Below are 18,095 nucleotides of genomic sequence, written 5' to 3' on the forward strand. Positions count from 1 at the left end.
GAGCTAACCCAGGTAACCCAGGCTGGACAACTAGACGCCAGCCGGCCAGTAGCTTATTGACTCAGGGCTGCAGGGCTTTATGGTGGCACACACTGGCCAATAGGGGCACATACACCCCCTCCCACAATTAGTATGGGCTCCTAGCTTAGGTCGGAGTAGACTGGGTCCTCAACCCACTTATCACTGGCAAACACCCCTGCCCATTTGGCGACAATAGTCAACATGAACCACGTAACACTCTGCAAACAGACTGGATACTAAAAACAAAAAAAACGGGAACAGCAGTATGAGTGAGAACACACAAATCCTTTTTAATTAAGTGCTTTTCATTTGTAAAAGTAAACAAACTTCTTCAGATATAAAACCAAGTTTCAACAAAGCAACATTTATAACATTTACAATAAAACATATGACTAAAGATAGCCAATCAAAAAGCCAAACACCACCCATGACAACCAACTTCTTTTAAAGGGCATTATACAAATATTCGGGTATGCAAGCCTGATAAGGGGGGAGGTTTAACTATGATGGATAATCACGATTATGTGGCCCATATGAAGGAGATTCTGGCAGGGGATGCTTACCAACTAGCTTCCCGTAGTGAGGTGAATACAGCTTACCAATGTATAAATCATTTTTTGAATGATTTGTTTATCGATGCCAGAATTGACTTAGCAATGTATAACTATATGAGTATGCCATACCCAAGGATTCCAGTCTTATTTGACATTCATAAAGGTCTATATAACCCACCAATGAGACCTTTGGTGGACAGGCAAAATATTCAGCCACTTATCCTTGTGCAAAAATTGTGGATTCAATTTTGAAAAAAATATCTAGTTACTGAAAAGCAGATCTGTAAGGACTCTTGGTCATTTTTGAAGAAAGTCAGTGATTTGGTATATAATGATGACCATAGTTTCCTGACGATTGACGTATTCATCAATTCCACATTTGGAAGGTATAGAGTGGATTGGATGTATGTTGAGAAGGAACGGGGTGACAGAATTGGAAATTTCCCCAGTAGTTGAGTTATTGGATATTATTTTGTCTAATAACTACTTTATATTTGATAAAGAATACTACCTGTAGAAAACAGGCATTGCTATGGGCTCCCCTTGTGGAGCCAGTTTAGCAAACCTAGTTATGGCATACTAGGAAACAGAATTTATCTTTAAAGTTGCTGACATTCAGAATTCCATTTTATTCTACACATGCTACCTTGATGATATTTTTATCATATTTAAGTGCGAGTTAGAGGATGCTAACCATTTGGTGGAGTACTTTAATAATACCACCAACTTTTTGCATTTTACGTTTTACTTTAGTAGGGATGAAATAGTGTATTTGGATATTAAACTTAGGAAAGACAGAGCGAATAACCGATAATCTGGCTCAAATTTTTAGGAAGAGTACATACTCTAATTCTTTCCTTCACTTTTCTAGCTGCCACCCTACCACCAGAAATGGTCAGTCATTAAGGGTCAGTTGGTGAGGGCAGCTTAGGATAGTTTCACTTGATAGTGATTTCTTAACCAAATGCAAAGTTTTGAAAAACATGTTTCTAGGTCAAGGTTACCCTATTGACCTGTTCGACTCCCTTTTTGCAGAAGTTAAATCAATAAGATTTAATGGCTTATATGTCCCTATTCTAGGTACAGGAGTGAATCAAATCCCAATTGAGTATGCCATATCTAATGCCCCTATGTTAGAAAGTATCTCTGAACATCCTGATTATACTTTAAGCTTGGTTACAACTTTTAGTTTTGTCAGTCATTTACTTTCGAAGATGATACAGAAGAATTGGGAGTTTTTCAGAAACGACCCCCTTGTTTTTAATAAACTGGGGAGCTCCCCAAAAATTATTTTTAGAAGAGGCTGTTATATGAAAAATTTGCTGGAATCTAAACGGGTGAAATTAGTAAAATATCCGGGGATGTTTAAATGTGAATCTTGTAATTTTTGTAGATTCACGGATGTGGGTAGTAGCTTGAAGTCAGTGACACCCTGTTTAAATAAAAAACTAGATACAACTGTAATTCTAAATTTGTGGTTACTTAGCAAAGTGTCTATGCTGCCATGTATTATATTGGAAAGACTGAGCGTAAGCTCTGTGAGCGTGTTTACGAACACCAGTATACTATTAATAAGGGTAAATTAGACAATTGCGTTAGCTAAACACATTATAGGTTCATAGGTTCATAGGTTAGTACTAAGCTAACTGCCCTTACGAGCCATTTTAAGCCTAGCCAGTTATCCCTTGTGAGACTCAAACCCTGCATCTTGTGCTTGCAAGCTAAAGACCACAAATTTAAGTTTAGGGTGATTGGCCAAGTTATGCAGGATATAACGGATGGTACTATGTCCCTTAAGTTGGAGAAACTTGCTTTATTTTGGCAAATTCACCTGAATGCCTACAATTATCCTGGGATCAATGAAGTATGTTCGATAAAATGTATTTTGAAGCTGAAAAGCTTATTGAGGTGAATAGTAGTAGTAGGATTACAGTGGTGTGAATAATGTATAAAGTATGTGTTGGCAATAATTTAGTAGTATATAATAATTCTCTATTATTTTTATTATATATATTTTTTGTCTATGGGATATACATATTTAATACTTCTGTTAGGTTTTATTTGTATAATGCCCTTTAAAAGAAGTTATTTGTCATGGGTGGTGATGGAATGTTGTTTTACAGTTTGATTGGCTATCATTAGTCATATGTTTTATTGTAGATGTTATAAATGTTGCTTTGTTGTAACTTAGTTTTATATCTGAAGAAGTTTTGTTTACTTTTATAAACACAAAGCACTTAATTAAAAAGTAATTGTGTGTTCTTACTCATACTGCTGTTCCCGTTTTTTTGACATTAGTCAACATGACCGAATCAACTAGAGCCATATTTTACACTGTTGAGTGGCAAGCCCTGCCACAGTGTGCAGTCTGTGATCCATGCTGTCCTATCTTGAGGATACTGTGCATCACAGTAGATACCCAAAGCACTTGGTCTGTACAACTCTTCCCCTTTTAAGGCACTATATAGAGTCTGTGCTGCTGTCCACAGTTCTATTCATTGGTGAGGTTGAGATGGAAACATTCAGCATGTTTTTTGGAGGTGGGAAGAACCCCCACAGAGACACAGGGAGAGCATGCAAACACCAAGCAGACATTGGCCGAAGGTCAGGCTCGAACCTTGTGCATGGGAGGCAAGGTTCTTAACCATTATGCTAACTGAACACTAAATATTCCACATAAAAGAAAATACAGCACCAAATGAGTGAACATCAATATAATGAATTTATTGCGATCCAGGGTTTTGAAGGCACAGCTTTTTCAGTGCTACAGCAACAAATAACACCAACCTCATTTTAAATAAAAACAAGTCCAATCTTGTGGCAACACAGTCCAGTGGAAAACCTGCATTACAAATGAAACTCCATTTATAAAATATAGAAGATATAGTCATAAATAAATAAATACATTAAAGTCATATTAATTTAATAATTTTCATTTAAATGTGGTGGAAAATAATCACCCAAGTAAGTTGTCCACATCCTCTCCTTTTTGTCAAACAACAGTGTTTTATGTTTCAAGGATGTAGTTTTCCATACTCTATCTATCCCTATAAACATAAAAGTGATGCCTTCATTTGTGAACTTTGGCTTATATAAGGCACTTCTGTCCCTGTTGAACCTTGTATCACTAAGGTATACTGCTAACTGCTTTTTTCCAAGGCAAGTGGTTTAACCGAAATATAAAGACCCACTTAACACAAACTACAAGATGAAATGATCCTAGGCAAAGTTTTTCTTCACGAATTTGTCTAGTTTGCAGAACAGAGGGATCCTTGGGGTCTGCACTAGATCTTTCTTTTCTAAACCTGTTTGTCAAGATTCTGAAGTTCAAAATGTTATCTCTTTAACCTCTTGTATCTCTGACCCCCCCCCAGCTTTCATGGTAAAGTCAGATATAAGTAACACCCATCATTAAGGGTGTAACCAAACAAACATATTTTTGTACTCAAATCTCATGCTGTTGGCCCATGTCATTTAAAAATGTACTCAACCCCTAAATTGTTGCCCCTCCACACTTTGGAAAGGGCCACATTATTTCCAGTTGTTGCCAGTTTTAACCATAAAAAGGCTATTTTAGAGCAGCATTCCTATCAGATAAGCATGTTTTGTATAGCTCTGGACTGCAAATACTACTTTAGACGGTTCTAGGTCTTCTGTGCTCTTTGAGCCATAATATTTCTAAGATATGCTCAGTAAAAAATGTACTTATTTGATTGCATTGCGTATACCTAGCTACACCTTGTCATAACTTCCCCATTGCAGAGCATTTCAGATATTTCTTAAGATTTGCTGTATCTGGCTTACATTTTCAGTTCTGTCTCTTACCCTTTGCACTTTCCACTGCAGGGTATCCACAAAATGCCTGGCTCCAGTCATTGCTTATTGCAGAATTCAAGACAAATACATTGTCCATGGCTGGACAATTGTCTTGCCTTTGCAGACTGTCTTTTTTTCAGCTGTTGAAAGTCTTTGCCAACTGGTCAAGAACTTCTACACTATCTGGGTTTTCAAATTAGTTATTCCATCATTCTTTGTCACAGAATGTTTTTCCAGGGATGATGTTTGTTGGAGTCTACCATGGAAAGTAGACATATATTTCAACAGTTTTTCCCATGTTTCTGCATTAGACACCATGCGTCTTCAAGGAAGTTTCTCAGCATTCTGGGGTACATGACATTGATGATTCTTAGGCTTCCCCTGGCCAGACTTCACATTAGGAAAATACAATGGTGCTTCAAATCACTCTGGACTCAACAACTAAAACTTTTGTCCTTTCAGATCCCAGTTCTGGGATTTGTAAAGGAGACGATTGGATGGTGTTTAGACCCGGTAGCTTGCAGACCAGATAACTTGTAATCCAAGTCTTCCATTCTCTTTTCCAACTCCCCACACCACAGGTACTTCAGACTTGGCATGATGAGCGGTTTCCAGCAGGCAGACACTCACATAAATATCAGGGAAATGTCGGCCATTAGTGATGGTTTGAAGGCCATGAATTATATCTGTTATCCAGGAGCACAGTGATATGGTACATCAGCAAACTTGGGGGGGGGGGTACCAGATCTTATTCTCTTTGCAAACTTGCTATGACAGCCTGGGAGGTAACATCTCATCTCACTTTGATTCTTCAGGCTTCCTACATTCAATCAGAGCAAAATTTTCATTGCAGACGAGCTCAACAGGACCAAAACAGATTTGCACAAATGGAAACTTCATCCTGGCATCTTCATAGAATTGATCCAGCTGTAAGGAACACCTCAAATAGGTCTGTTTGCATCCCTTTAGAACAGACAAAGAAATTCTGCTCCAGGACTCCTTTCAAACAGGCCTGAAAGACTGATGCTTTCTTGTTTCCAGTGGAAAGGAATGATCATCTCTGCTTTTCCACTCTTTCCACTGACATCCAGAGTAACTCTAAAGATCCAGAATGATTGTCTGAATATTGTAGTGGTGACTCCCTTTTGATTAAGGCAGCAGTGTTGGTTCTCCCTCCTTTTCAGCTTGGCCAAGGATAATTACCAACAGCTTCCCCAAAGTCTGGATTTACTCACACAAGACAGTGGAAGTTGGACATATTCCAGTCTACAAACTCTTCATTTAACTGCCATTATTTCAGAGTATGTACAGTAGAAAATTTGCTACTAGAAAATCATATATGTGCAAATGGAAACAATTTAGTAGTTGATGCGTGTCAAAAAACTAGGATCCTCTTCAGGCCCAGGTGTCTCTGGATCTTGACTATTTGTGTGAGTTACTGTCCATTGGCCTTTCTTATTCCTCTATCAAGGTACATTTGTTAGTCATTTCTGTTTGTCTGTTCTTGGTCCCTCCCCCCTTTATGTTCAAGTTAAACAATTCCTGAAAGGAGTGTTACATACTCATTCACTTAGAAACCAGGTGGCTCATCCATGGGATCTGAACTTTGTGCTTGAAGCTTACACTGTCTTCATTTGAACTGGTTCATCAGGCCAAATTGAGGTTCTTAACTTGGAAGACTGTTTTCCTTATTACCCTGACATCTGCTAGGAGAGTATATTGAGTTACAGTATCTTATGATGAGTCAACCCTACCTTGTTATGGTTTCTTTGAGAACAAATTCTAATGTTATGCCTAAAGTGGTCTTAGAGTTTGCTTTAAGCCAAACTGTTAATCTTCCATTTTTTTCCTGAATACAAGAACTGAGAAAGGAACCTTCACACTCAGGATATTCACAGGCAGTTCAGATACTAACTCAAAAAAAGTCAAACCTCTAGAAAAACTGGACAGCTTTTTGTCCCCTGTAAGAGGAAAGGAAAACTAGTGTTAAAGCAGACCATTTCCATGTGGTTGTCTCATGCTGTTGCCTTTTGCTATACTCACTATAAAAAGCCACTTCTGTGCAAGATACATCTCCTTCCACAATGGTTTTGGCTTCCTCTGTGGCGTTCTGGAAAGTGATGGATTTTAGAAGTGTATTAGAAGCAGTGATGTGGTCTTTACAAAACACTACAAACTGGACTCCTTTTCTAGGTCCAGAACATACTTTGCTAGGACCATTTCTAGTGACTCCTGGAGTCTTCAGTTATTGGTCTCCTCCCTTTTCTTCCTTCTCTAAGCTATGGCAATCTACAGATATAACTTAGGCTACTGCATCAGTGATCTGTGTCTGAACATTGTGCAGTTGTGTAAATAGATTTACCATAACAATAGATGTCCTTATGGATCACTATTACAGTAATCTCCCCTCTCTGCAGCCCCCATTTTCATTTTGCAATTTTTTGGTATTGCCATGGTGTGGATTTGTCCATTCCCCCCTTTTTTATTTAGTTACTGTCTGGTTTGTTTACTTCAGGGCTGTACTCTCTCTCCTGGGGAAAAAATGCCATGAAGCTTTTGTGCTCCAACTGTTTTGTTAGGGAGCTCCTGATAGTTGAAATGGCCAGAAGGTGCCCTTAGTTTTGTGAAGCTGGACTTTTGCAGTGGGTGTAGGATCCATATAGTTTAGGCTAACACAACAGTGATCTATTAGGACATATTCTGTTCTAATACGTTTACATACAGAACTGTACTTTTATGGACATTAGACTAGAGCTTCTGTGTAAGAGCGTAGTGAAAACCTTTAATGCCATGCTGCTTATGAGTGTGAATGAGGTGTGCAGACTTAGAAGGTGCACACAGTGTGTATATTACTTTGCACGAGGCTGGTATTGGAGTTGGTATTAAGATGGAACATAAGTGTTGAAATGAGACTTTAATTTCTAAAACCATCAGAAACTTTTTTCAGCAGTATTTTGGGTTCTTGTATCATTCTATGTCACTCCTAGTCTGTACCCAATGTCCACACTAGGTCTGCCAGCTACTCCTTATCCCCCAGGCTTCCTCCAGTGCTAGCTTGGGATGGCTTCCTGGGGGTCTCAACTGTCACCATTCCACAGGGGGTCTGTTATGCCCTACCCACTATTCCCCCTCTCAGTGTGGCTGCATGCTGATGCTAGAGTGGTGGGTATTTGGAGTATCGCCCTGCCTCCACAGCAGCTCACCATACCCACTACCTTTTACCCCTCTTTGAGCTGTGCCCCCTTAATGCATCATTCTCAGCCTCCACCAGGTATTGCTGCAGGGAACAAACATGTAACTGCCCATCTCACCTGAGCAGCTAATCGAACCCTGGTTGACTGGGCTGCAGTGAGGGCTTTGTCCCTCTACATCACCAGAGTGACCTTTTTTCAGTAGTAATTTATAAATATGTTTGCTCCCTATTGAGCATGAGTAATACTTTAATAATTCTGGATTCAGGAGTTATCTTCTTCAATCTGCTGTTATTTCAGGAATATGGTCTCAAGGACTTGCATAATAAAACTACATATGCAGGCTAGTCATAATATTTCCACAGAATACGCAAGGTTTGCACCAAGTCACACACAACCTTTTCAGTATTGTTAAAGTCTGGCACAATTTAAGAAAAAGCTGATAACTAAAATGTTGTTTACAAGGTGATAGCACATTATTCACACAGATGCCACCTAGCTAAACTTATAATTCCATATTGTTTTTATATTGGTTACTTAGCTTTGAAGATGAGGCAGGGAGTAGTTACCCACAGTAAAGGTGTATATAGTTTTATAGGATGGTGCCTTATTCCATGGATTGCAGTCTGTATTGTTCTCAAAGGTGCTGGCCACAAATTTTAGAAACTGGTAATAATCCATAAACAGATTCTTTCAAAAAACAAAAGTCTTCAAGGAAGTGTTAGTAATACAGATAATAATACTGCCACTCCGTAGATATATTATGCAGAAGAGATCCTTGTAGTTACTAATGATGTTCTTAACACAAATACTTTGATTACATTCAGACTGTTTATTTCTTTTGCAGCTGATAACATGGCCCAGCTTGCTGAAGACGTGTACAACTGCCAAGCTGATGTGATCAGTGGAGGCATGATGGGAAGCCACTGCAACAAAATTATTAGCCATATAATTGCTGGGTTACCTGTTTTAGTACCGTATCCTTTGGAGCTTCTTCACAGTTGCCTTCAGGAATGTGTTATTTAAGTGCAAGAAATGAAAAACTATATGCATGCTTTACTCCTTCAGATTGTGCGGCACACATTATCACCCTTTAATACTGTTACGTATTGTTAACTTACTCATATCAACTGTTTCATCCTTCTGGGATGAACTGCCCAAAAGCTTTGCAGTTTTTTTTTTTGTCTGGTTTTAATTTTTTTAACTTCCCCACTGCTAACCATTGGCTACCACCAACTTATTTTCTCATTCACTGAGTCTATCAGACCAGTCTTAGCTACATCTGCCTCAAAGAGACCCATTTTTTGTGCCGGTGAGGAGATCCAGAATGTTGGTGCAGTACCATACTGCAGTCAGAGAGTATACTTTAATGCCTACCACCCCTCAGCAGCTTTGTAAACCCTGCAGCTGTCGTGCAAAAACTTCAGCTTGGCCAGCTAAAAACTTGGTTATATTCAACTGGACGTATAAGAGAATTTAAGTACCTTTTTCTGCACTTTTTTTTTAAAATACAGTATTTAAATTGATTTAAACTGTGTATGAAGGAGTGTTGAAGGAATTTTTATCTGAAGTTATTCTGCTCTTCAGTAAATTGAACTAAAGCTAGTGTTGGCTGAATTTTGTTATTTGCTAGTAATTACAGGTGTGGGGGTAGCCACATTCTTTGACTTCCTGTCCTTGCATATTTAAACTGGTGCATGTGAAATAATTCCTGCTTTAAAACTTCAGCTTGGCCAGCTAAAAACTTGGTTATATTCAACTGGACGTATAAGAGAATTTAAGTACCTTTTTCTGCACTTTTTTTTAAAAATACAGTATTTAAATTGATTTAAACTGTGTATGAAGGAGTGTTGAAGGAATTTTTATCTGAAGTTATTCTGCTCTTCAGTAACTTGAACTAAAGCTAGTGTTGGCTGAATTTTGTTATTTGCTAGTAATTACAGGTGTGGGGGTAGCCACATTCTTTGACTTCCTGTCCTTGCATATTTAAACTGGTGCATGTGAAATAATTCCTGCTTTAAAACTTCAGCTTGGCCAGCTAAAAACTTGGTTATATTCAACTGGACGTATAAGAGAATTTAAGTACCTTTTTCTGCACTTTTTTTAAAATACAGTATTTAAATTGATTTAAACTGTGTATGAAGGAGTGTTGAAGGAATTTTTATCTGAAGTTATTCTGCTCTTCAGTAACTTGAACTAAAGCTAGTGTTGGCTGAATTTTGTTATTTGCTAGTAATTACAGGTGTGGGGTAGCCACATTCTTTGACTTCCTGTCCTTGCATATTTAAACTGGTGCATGTGAAATAATTCCTGCTTTAAAACTTCAGCTTGGCCAGCTAAAAACTTGGTTATATTCAACTGGACGTATAAGAGAATTTAAGTACATTTTTCTGCACTTTTTTTAAAAAAATACAGTATTTAAATTGATTTAAACTGTGTATGAAGGAGTGTTGAAGGAATTTTTATCTGAAGTTATTCTGCTCTTCAGTAACTTGAACTAAAGCTAGTGTTGGCTGAATTTTGTTATTTGCTAGTAATTACAGGTGTGGGGGTAGCCACATTCTTTGACTTCCTGTCCTTGCATATTTAAACTGGTGCATGTGAAATAATTCCTGCTTTAAAACTTCAGCTTGGCCAGCTAAAAACTTGGTTATATTCAACTGGACGTATAAGAGAATTTAAGTACCTTTTTCTGCACTTTTTTTAAAAATACAGTATTTAAATTGATTTAAACTGTGTATGAAGGAGTGTTGAAGGAATTTTTATCTGAAGTTATTCTGCTCTTCAGTAACTTGAACTAAAGCTAGTGTTGGCTGAATTTTGTTATTTGCTAGTAATTACAGGTGTGGGGTAGCCACATTCTTTGACTTCCTGTCCTTGCATATTTAAACTGGTGCATGTGAAATAATTCCTGCTTTAAAACTTCAGCTTGGCCAGCTAAAAACTTGGTTATATTCAACTGGACGTATAAGAGAATTTAAGTACCTTTTTCTGCACTTTTTTTAAAAATACAGTATTTAAATTGATTTAAACTGTGTATGAAGGAGTGTTGAAGGAATTTTATCTGAAGTTATTCTGCTCTTCAGTAACTTGAACTAAAGCTAGTGTTGGCTGAATTTTGTTATTTGCTAGTAATTACAGGTGTGGGGTAGCCACATTCTTTGACTTCCTGTCCTTGCATATTTAAACTGGTGCATGTGAAATAATTCCTGCTTTAAAACTTCAGCTTGGCCAGCTAAAAACTTGGTTATATTCAACTGGACGTATAAGAGAATTTAAGTACCTTTTTCTGCACTTTTTTTTAAAAATACAGTATTTAAATTGATTTAAACTGTGTATGAAGGAGTGTTGAAGGAATTTTTATCTGAAGTTATTCTGCTCTTCAGTAACTTGAACTAAAGCTAGTGTTGGCTGAATTTTGTTATTTGCTAGTAATTACAGGTGTGGGGGTAGCCACATTCTTTGACTTCCTGTCCTTGCATATTTAAACTGGTGCATGTGAAATAATTCCTGCTTTAAAACTTCAGCTTGGCCAGCTAAAAACTTGGTTATATTCAACTGGACGTATAAGAGAATTTAAGTACCTTTTTCTGCACTTTTTTTAAAAATACAGTATTTAAATTGATTTAAACTGTGTATGAAGGAGTGTTGAAGGAATTTTTATCTGAAGTTATTCTGCTCTTCAGTAACTTGAACTAAAGCTAGTGTTGGCTGAATTTTGTTATTTGCTAGTAATTACAGGTGTGGGGGTAGCCACATTCTTTGACTTCCTGTCCTTGCATATTTAAACTGGTGCATGTGAAATAATTCCTGCTTTAAAACTTCAGCTTGGCCAGCTAAAACTTGGTTATATTCAACTGGACGTATAAGAGAATTTAAGTACCTTTTTCTGCACTTTTTTTAAAAATACAGTATTTAAATTGATTTAAACTGTGTATGAAGGAGTGTTGAAGGAATTTTTATCTGAAGTTATTCTGCTCTTCAGTAACTTGAACTAAAGCTAGTGTTGGCTGAATTTTGTTATTTGCTAGTAATTACAGGTGTGGGGTAGCCACATTCTTTGACTTCCTGTCCTTGCATATTTAAACTGGTGCATGTGAAATAATTCCTGCTTTAAAACTTCAGCTTGGCCAGCTAAAAACTTGGTTATATTCAACTGGACGTATAAGAGAATTTAAGTACCTTTTTCTGCACTTTTTTTAAAAATACAGTATTTAAATTGATTTAAACTGTGTATGAAGGAGTGTTGAAGGAATTTTTATCTGAAGTTATTCTGCTCTTCAGTAACTTGAACTAAAGCTAGTGTTGGCTGAATTTTGTTATTTGCTAGTAATTACAGGTGTGGGGTAGCCACATTCTTTGACTTCCTGTCCTTGCATATTTAAACTGGTGCATGTGAAATAATTCCTGCTTTAAAACTTCAGCTTGGCCAGCTAAAAACTTGGTTATATTCAACTGGACGTATAAGAGAATTTAAGTACCTTTTTCTGCACTTTTTTTAAAAATACAGTATTTAAATTGATTTAAACTGTGTATGAAGGAGTGTTGAAGGAATTTTTATCTGAAGTTATTCTGCTCTTCAGTAACTTGAACTAAAGCTAGTGTTGGCTGAATTTTGTTATTTGCTAGTAATTACAGGTGTGGGGGTAGCCACATTCTTTGACTTCCTGTCCTTGCATATTTAAACTGGTGCATGTGAAATAATTCCTGCTTTAAAACTTCAGCTTGGCCAGCTAAAAACTTGGTTATATTCAACTGGACGTATAAGAGAATTTAAGTACCTTTTCTGCACTTTCATAAAATACAGTATTTAAATTGATTTAAACTGTGTATGAAGGAGTGTTGAAGGAATTTTTATCTGAAGTTATTCTGCTCTTCAGTAACTTGAACTAAAGCTAGTGTTGGCTGAATTTTGTTATTTGCTAGTAATTACAGGTGTGGGGGTAGCCACATTCTTTGACTTCCTGTCCTTGCATATTTAAACTGGTGCATGTGAAATAATTCCTGCTTTAAAACTTCAGCTTGGCCAGCTAAAAACTTGGTTATATTCAACTGGACGTATAAGAGAATTTAAGTACCTTTTTCTGCACTTTTTTTAAAAATACAGTATTTAAATTGATTTAAACTGTGTATGAAGGAGTGTTGAAGGAATTTTATCTGAAGTTATTCTGCTCTTCAGTAACTTGAACTAAAGCTAGTGTTGGCTGAATTTTGTTATTTGCTAGTAATTACAGGTGTGGGGTAGCCACATTCTTTGACTTCCTGTCCTTGCATATTTAAACTGGTGCATGTGAAATAATTCCTGCTTTAAAACTTCAGCTTGGCCAGCTAAAAACTTGGTTATATTCAACTGGACGTATAAGAGAATTTAAGTACCTTTTTCTGCACTTTTTTTTAAAAATACAGTATTTAAATTGATTTAAACTGTGTATGAAGGAGTGTTGAAGGAATTTTTATCTGAAGTTATTCTGCTCTTCAGTAACTTGAACTAAAGCTAGTGTTGGCTGAATTTTGTTATTTGCTAGTAATTACAGGTGTGGGGGTAGCCACATTCTTTGACTTCCTGTCCTTGCATATTTAAACTGGTGCATGTGAAATAATTCCTGCTTTAAAACTTCAGCTTGGCCAGCTAAAAACTTGGTTATATTCAACTGGACGTATAAGAGAATTTAAGTACCTTTTTCTGCACTTTTTTTAAAAATACAGTATTTAAATTGATTTAAACTGTGTATGAAGGAGTGTTGAAGGAATTTTTATCTGAAGTTATTCTGCTCTTCAGTAACTTGAACTAAAGCTAGTGTTGGCTGAATTTTGTTATTTGCTAGTAATTACAGGTGTGGGGGTAGCCACATTCTTTGACTTCCTGTCCTTGCATATTTAAACTGGTGCATGTGAAATAATTCCTGCTTTAAAACTTCAGCTTGGCCAGCTAAAAACTTGGTTATATTCAACTGGACGTATAAGAGAATTTAAGTACCTTTTTCTGCACTTTTTTTAAAAATACAGTATTTAAATTGATTTAAACTGTGTATGAAGGAGTGTTGAAGGAATTTTTATCTGAAGTTATTCTGCTCTTCAGTAACTTGAACTAAAGCTAGTGTTGGCTGAATTTTGTTATTTGCTAGTAATTACAGGTGTGGGGGTAGCCACATTCTTTGACTTCCTGTCCTTGCATATTTAAACTGGTGCATGTGAAATAATTCCTGCTTTAAAACTTCAGCTTGGCCAGCTAAAACTTGGTTATATTCAACTGGACGTATAAGAGAATTTAAGTACCTTTTTCTGCACTTTTTTTAAAAATACAGTATTTAAATTGATTTAAACTGTGTATGAAGGAGTGTTGAAGGAATTTTTATCTGAAGTTATTCTGCTCTTCAGTAACTTGAACTAAAGCTAGTGTTGGCTGAATTTTGTTATTTGCTAGTAATTACAGGTGTGGGGGTAGCCACATTCTTTGACTTCCTGTCCTTGCATATTTAAACTGGTGCATGTGAAATAATTCCTGCTTTAAAACTTCAGCTTGGCCAGCTAAAACTTGGTTATATTCAACTGGACGTATAAGAGAATTTAAGTACCTTTTTCTGCACTTTTTTTTAAAAATACAGTATTTAAATTGATTTAAACTGTGTATGAAGGAGTGTTGAAGGAATTTTTATCTGAAGTTATTCTGCTCTTCAGTAACTTGAACTAAAGCTAGTGTTGGCTGAATTTTGTTATTTGCTAGTAATTACAGGTGTGGGGGTAGCCACATTCTTTGACTTCCTGTCCTTGCATATTTAAACTGGTGCATGTGAAATAATTCCTGCTTTAAAACTTCAGCTTGGCCAGCTAAAAACTTGGTTATATTCAACTGGACGTATAAGAGAATTTAAGTACCTTTTTCTGCACTTTTTTTAAAAATACAGTATTTAAATTGATTTAAACTGTGTATGAAGGAGTGTTGAAGGAATTTTTATCTGAAGTTATTCTGCTCTTCAGTAACTTGAACTAAAGCTAGTGTTGGCTGAATTTTGTTATTTGCTAGTAATTACAGGTGTGGGGTAGCCACATTCTTTGACTTCCTGTCCTTGCATATTTAAACTGGTGCATGTGAAATAATTCCTGCTTTAAAACTTCAGCTTGGCCAGCTAAAACTTGGTTATATTCAACTGGACGTATAAGAGAATTTAAGTACCTTTTTCTGCACTTTTTTTAAAAATACAGTATTTAAATTGATTTAAACTGTGTATGAAGGAGTGTTGAAGGAATTTTTATCTGAAGTTATTCTGCTCTTCAGTAACTTGAACTAAAGCTAGTGTTGGCTGAATTTTGTTATTTGCTAGTAATTACAGGTGTGGGGTAGCCACATTCTTTGACTTCCTGTCCTTGCATATTTAAACTGGTGCATGTGAAATAATTCCTGCTTTAAAACTTCAGCTTGGCCAGCTAAAACTTGGTTATATTCAACTGGACGTATAAGAGAATTTAAGTACCTTTTTCTGCACTTTTTTTTAAAAATACAGTATTTAAATTGATTTAAACTGTGTATGAAGGAGTGTTGAAGGAATTTTTATCTGAAGTTATTCTGCTCTTCAGTAACTTGAACTAAAGCTAGTGTTGGCTGAATTTTGTTATTTGCTAGTAATTACAGGTGTGGGGTAGCCACATTCTTTGACTTCCTGTCCTTGCATATTTAAACTGGTGCATGTGAAATAATTCCTGCTTTAAAACTTCAGCTTGGCCAGCTAAAAACTTGGTTATATTCAACTGGACGTATAAGAGAATTTAAGTACCTTTTTCTGCACTTTTTTTAAAAATACAGTATTTAAATTGATTTAAACTGTGTATGAAGGAGTGTTGAAGGAATTTTTATCTGAAGTTATTCTGCTCTTCAGTAACTTGAACTAAAGCTAGTGTTGGCTGAATTTTGTTATTTGCTAGTAATTACAGGTGTGGGGGTAGCCACATTCTTTGACTTCCTGTCCTTGCATATTTAAACTGGTGCATGTGAAATAATTCCTGCTTTAAAACTTCAGCTTGGCCAGCTAAAAACTTGGTTATATTCAACTGGACGTATAAGAGAATTTAAGTACCTTTTTCTGCACTTTTTTTTAAAAATACAGTATTTAAATTGATTTAAACTGTGTATGAAGGAGTGTTGAAGGAATTTTTATCTGAAGTTATTCTGCTCTTCAGTAACTTGAACTAAAGCTAGTGTTGGCTGAATTTTGTTATTTGCTAGTAATTACAGGTGTGGGGTAGCCACATTCTTTGACTTCCTGTCCTTGCATATTTAAACTGGTGCATGTGAAATAATTCCTGCTTTAAAACTTCAGCTTGGCCAGCTAAAAACTTGGTTATATTCAACTGGACGTATAAGAGAATTTAAGTACCTTTTTCTGCACTTTTTTTAAAAATACAGTATTTAAATTGATTTAAACTGTGTATGAAGGAGTGTTGAAGGAATTTTTATCTGAAGTTATTCTGCTCTTCAGTAACTTGAACTAAAGCTAGTGTTGGCTGAATTTTGTTATTTGCTAGTAATTACAGGTGTGGGGTAGCCACATTCTTTGACTTCCTGTCCTTGCATATTTAAACTGGTGCATGTGAAATAATTCCTGCTTTAAAACTTCAGCTTGGCCAGCTAAAAACTTGGTTATATTCAACTGGACAAGAGAATTTAAGTACCTTTTTCTGCACTTTTTTTTAAAAAATACAGTATTTAAATTGATTTAAACTGTGTATGAAGGAGTGTTGAAGGAATTTTTATCTGAAGTTATTCTGCTCTTCAGTAACTTGAACTAAAGCTAGTGTTGGCTGAATTTTGTTATTTGCTAGTAATTACAGGTGTGGGGGTAGCCACATTCTTTGACTTCCTGTCCTTGCATATTTAAACTGGTGCATGTGAAATAATTCCTGCTTTAAAACTTCAGCTTGGCCAGCTAAAAACTTGGTTATATTCAACTGGACGTATAAGAGAATTTAAGTACCTTTTTCTGCACTTTTTTTAAAAAAATACAGTATTTAAATTGATTTAAACTGTGTATGAAGGAGTGTTGAAGGAATTTTTATCTGAAGTTATTCTGCTCTTCAGTAACTTGAACTAAAGCTAGTGTTGGCTGAATTTTGTTATTTGCTAGTAATTACAGGTGTGGGGGTAGCCACATTCTTTGACTTCCTGTCCTTGCATATTTAAACTGGTGCATGTGAAATAATTCCTGCTTTAAAACTTCAGCTTGGCCAGCTAAAAACTTGGTTATATTCAACTGGACGTATAAGAGAATTTAAGTACCTTTTTCTGCACTTATTTTTTAAAAAATACAGTATTTAAATTGATTTAAACTGTGTATGAAGGAGTGTTGAAGGAATTTTTATCTGAAGTTATTCTGCTCTTCAGTAACTTGAACTAAAGCTAGTGTTGGCTGAATTTTGTTATTTGCTAGTAATTACAGGTGTGGTGGTAGCCACATTCTTTGACTTCCTGTCCTTGCATATTTAAACTGGTGCATGTGAAATAATTCCTGCTTTAAAACTTCAGCTTGGCCAGCTAAAAACTTGGTTATATTCAACTGGACGAAAAGAGAATTTAAGTAAATTTTTCTGCACTTTTTTTATAAAAAATACAGTATTTAAATTGATTTAAACTGTGTATGAAGGAGTGTTGAAGGAATTTTTATCTGAAGTTATTCTGCTCTTCAGTAACTTGAACTAAAGCTAGTGTTGGCTGAATTTTGTTATTTGCTAGTAATTACAGGTGTGGGGGTAGCCACATTCTTTGACTTCCTGTCCTTGCATATTTAAACTGGTGCATGTGAAATAATTCCTGCTTTAAAACTTCAGCTTGGCCAGCTAAAAATTGGTTATATTCAACTGGACGTATAAGAGAATTTAAGTACCTTTTTCTGCACTTTTTTAAAAATACAGTATTTAAATTGATTTAAACTGTGTATGAAGGAGTGTTGAAGGAATTTTTATCTGAAGTTATTCTGCTCTTCAGTAACTTGAACTAAAGCTAGTGTTGGCTGAATTTTGTTATTTGCTAGTAATTACAGGTGTGGGGTAGCCACATTCTTTGACTTCCTGTCCTTGCATATTTAAACTGGTGCATGTGAAATAATTCCTGCTTTAAAACTTCAGCTTGGCCAGCTAAAAACTTGGTTATATTCAACTGGACGTATAAGAGAATTTAAGTACCTTTTTCTGCACTTTTTTTTCAAAAAATACAGTATTTAAATTGATTTAAACTGTGTATGAAGGAGTGTTGAAGGAATTTTTATCTGAAGTTATTCTGCTCTTCAGTTATTCCCACCCACCCTGTTTTTGTTTTGGTGTTAATCTTAGTGGCATTGAAACTGCCCGCCTCAGCCTGCCTCTGGGCCCATCTCATTTGCTCACTCAACTGAGTGCAGTGAGATCATATTCTGATTTCAGGCACTCCTACTGTGTACAAAGAGAGCATCTGGGAAATAGAAAAAAAAAAAAATTAAGCTTATTTCCTGTCTTTCTTGTTAAGTGGTACAGACTATTTGTAGGC

General features: G+C 36.1%; 1 protein-coding gene across 4 annotated transcripts in view; it reads left to right on the forward strand.

Annotated features, from left to right (window-relative positions):
- CCHR1.PART0H19orf54 (chromosome chr1.part0 C19orf54 homolog) overlaps positions 1-18,095 on the forward strand; it is a 419,506-nt gene that overhangs the window by 155,111 nt on the left and 246,300 nt on the right. For all 4 annotated transcript variants that reach the window (XM_044067269.1, XM_044067248.1, XM_044067259.1 and 1 more), the window contains one exon: positions 8,430-8,559. In XM_044067269.1, the coding sequence (XP_043923204.1) occupies positions 8,430-8,559 (130 nt within the window). The remainder of the gene's footprint in view (positions 1-8,429; positions 8,560-18,095) is intronic.

This window comes from Protopterus annectens, chromosome 1.part0 (genome assembly GCF_019279795.1).
Source record: "Protopterus annectens isolate FY-2018-M chromosome 1.part0, PAN1.0, whole genome shotgun sequence".
Lineage (NCBI taxonomy): Eukaryota > Metazoa > Chordata > Ceratodontiformes > Protopteridae > Protopterus > Protopterus annectens.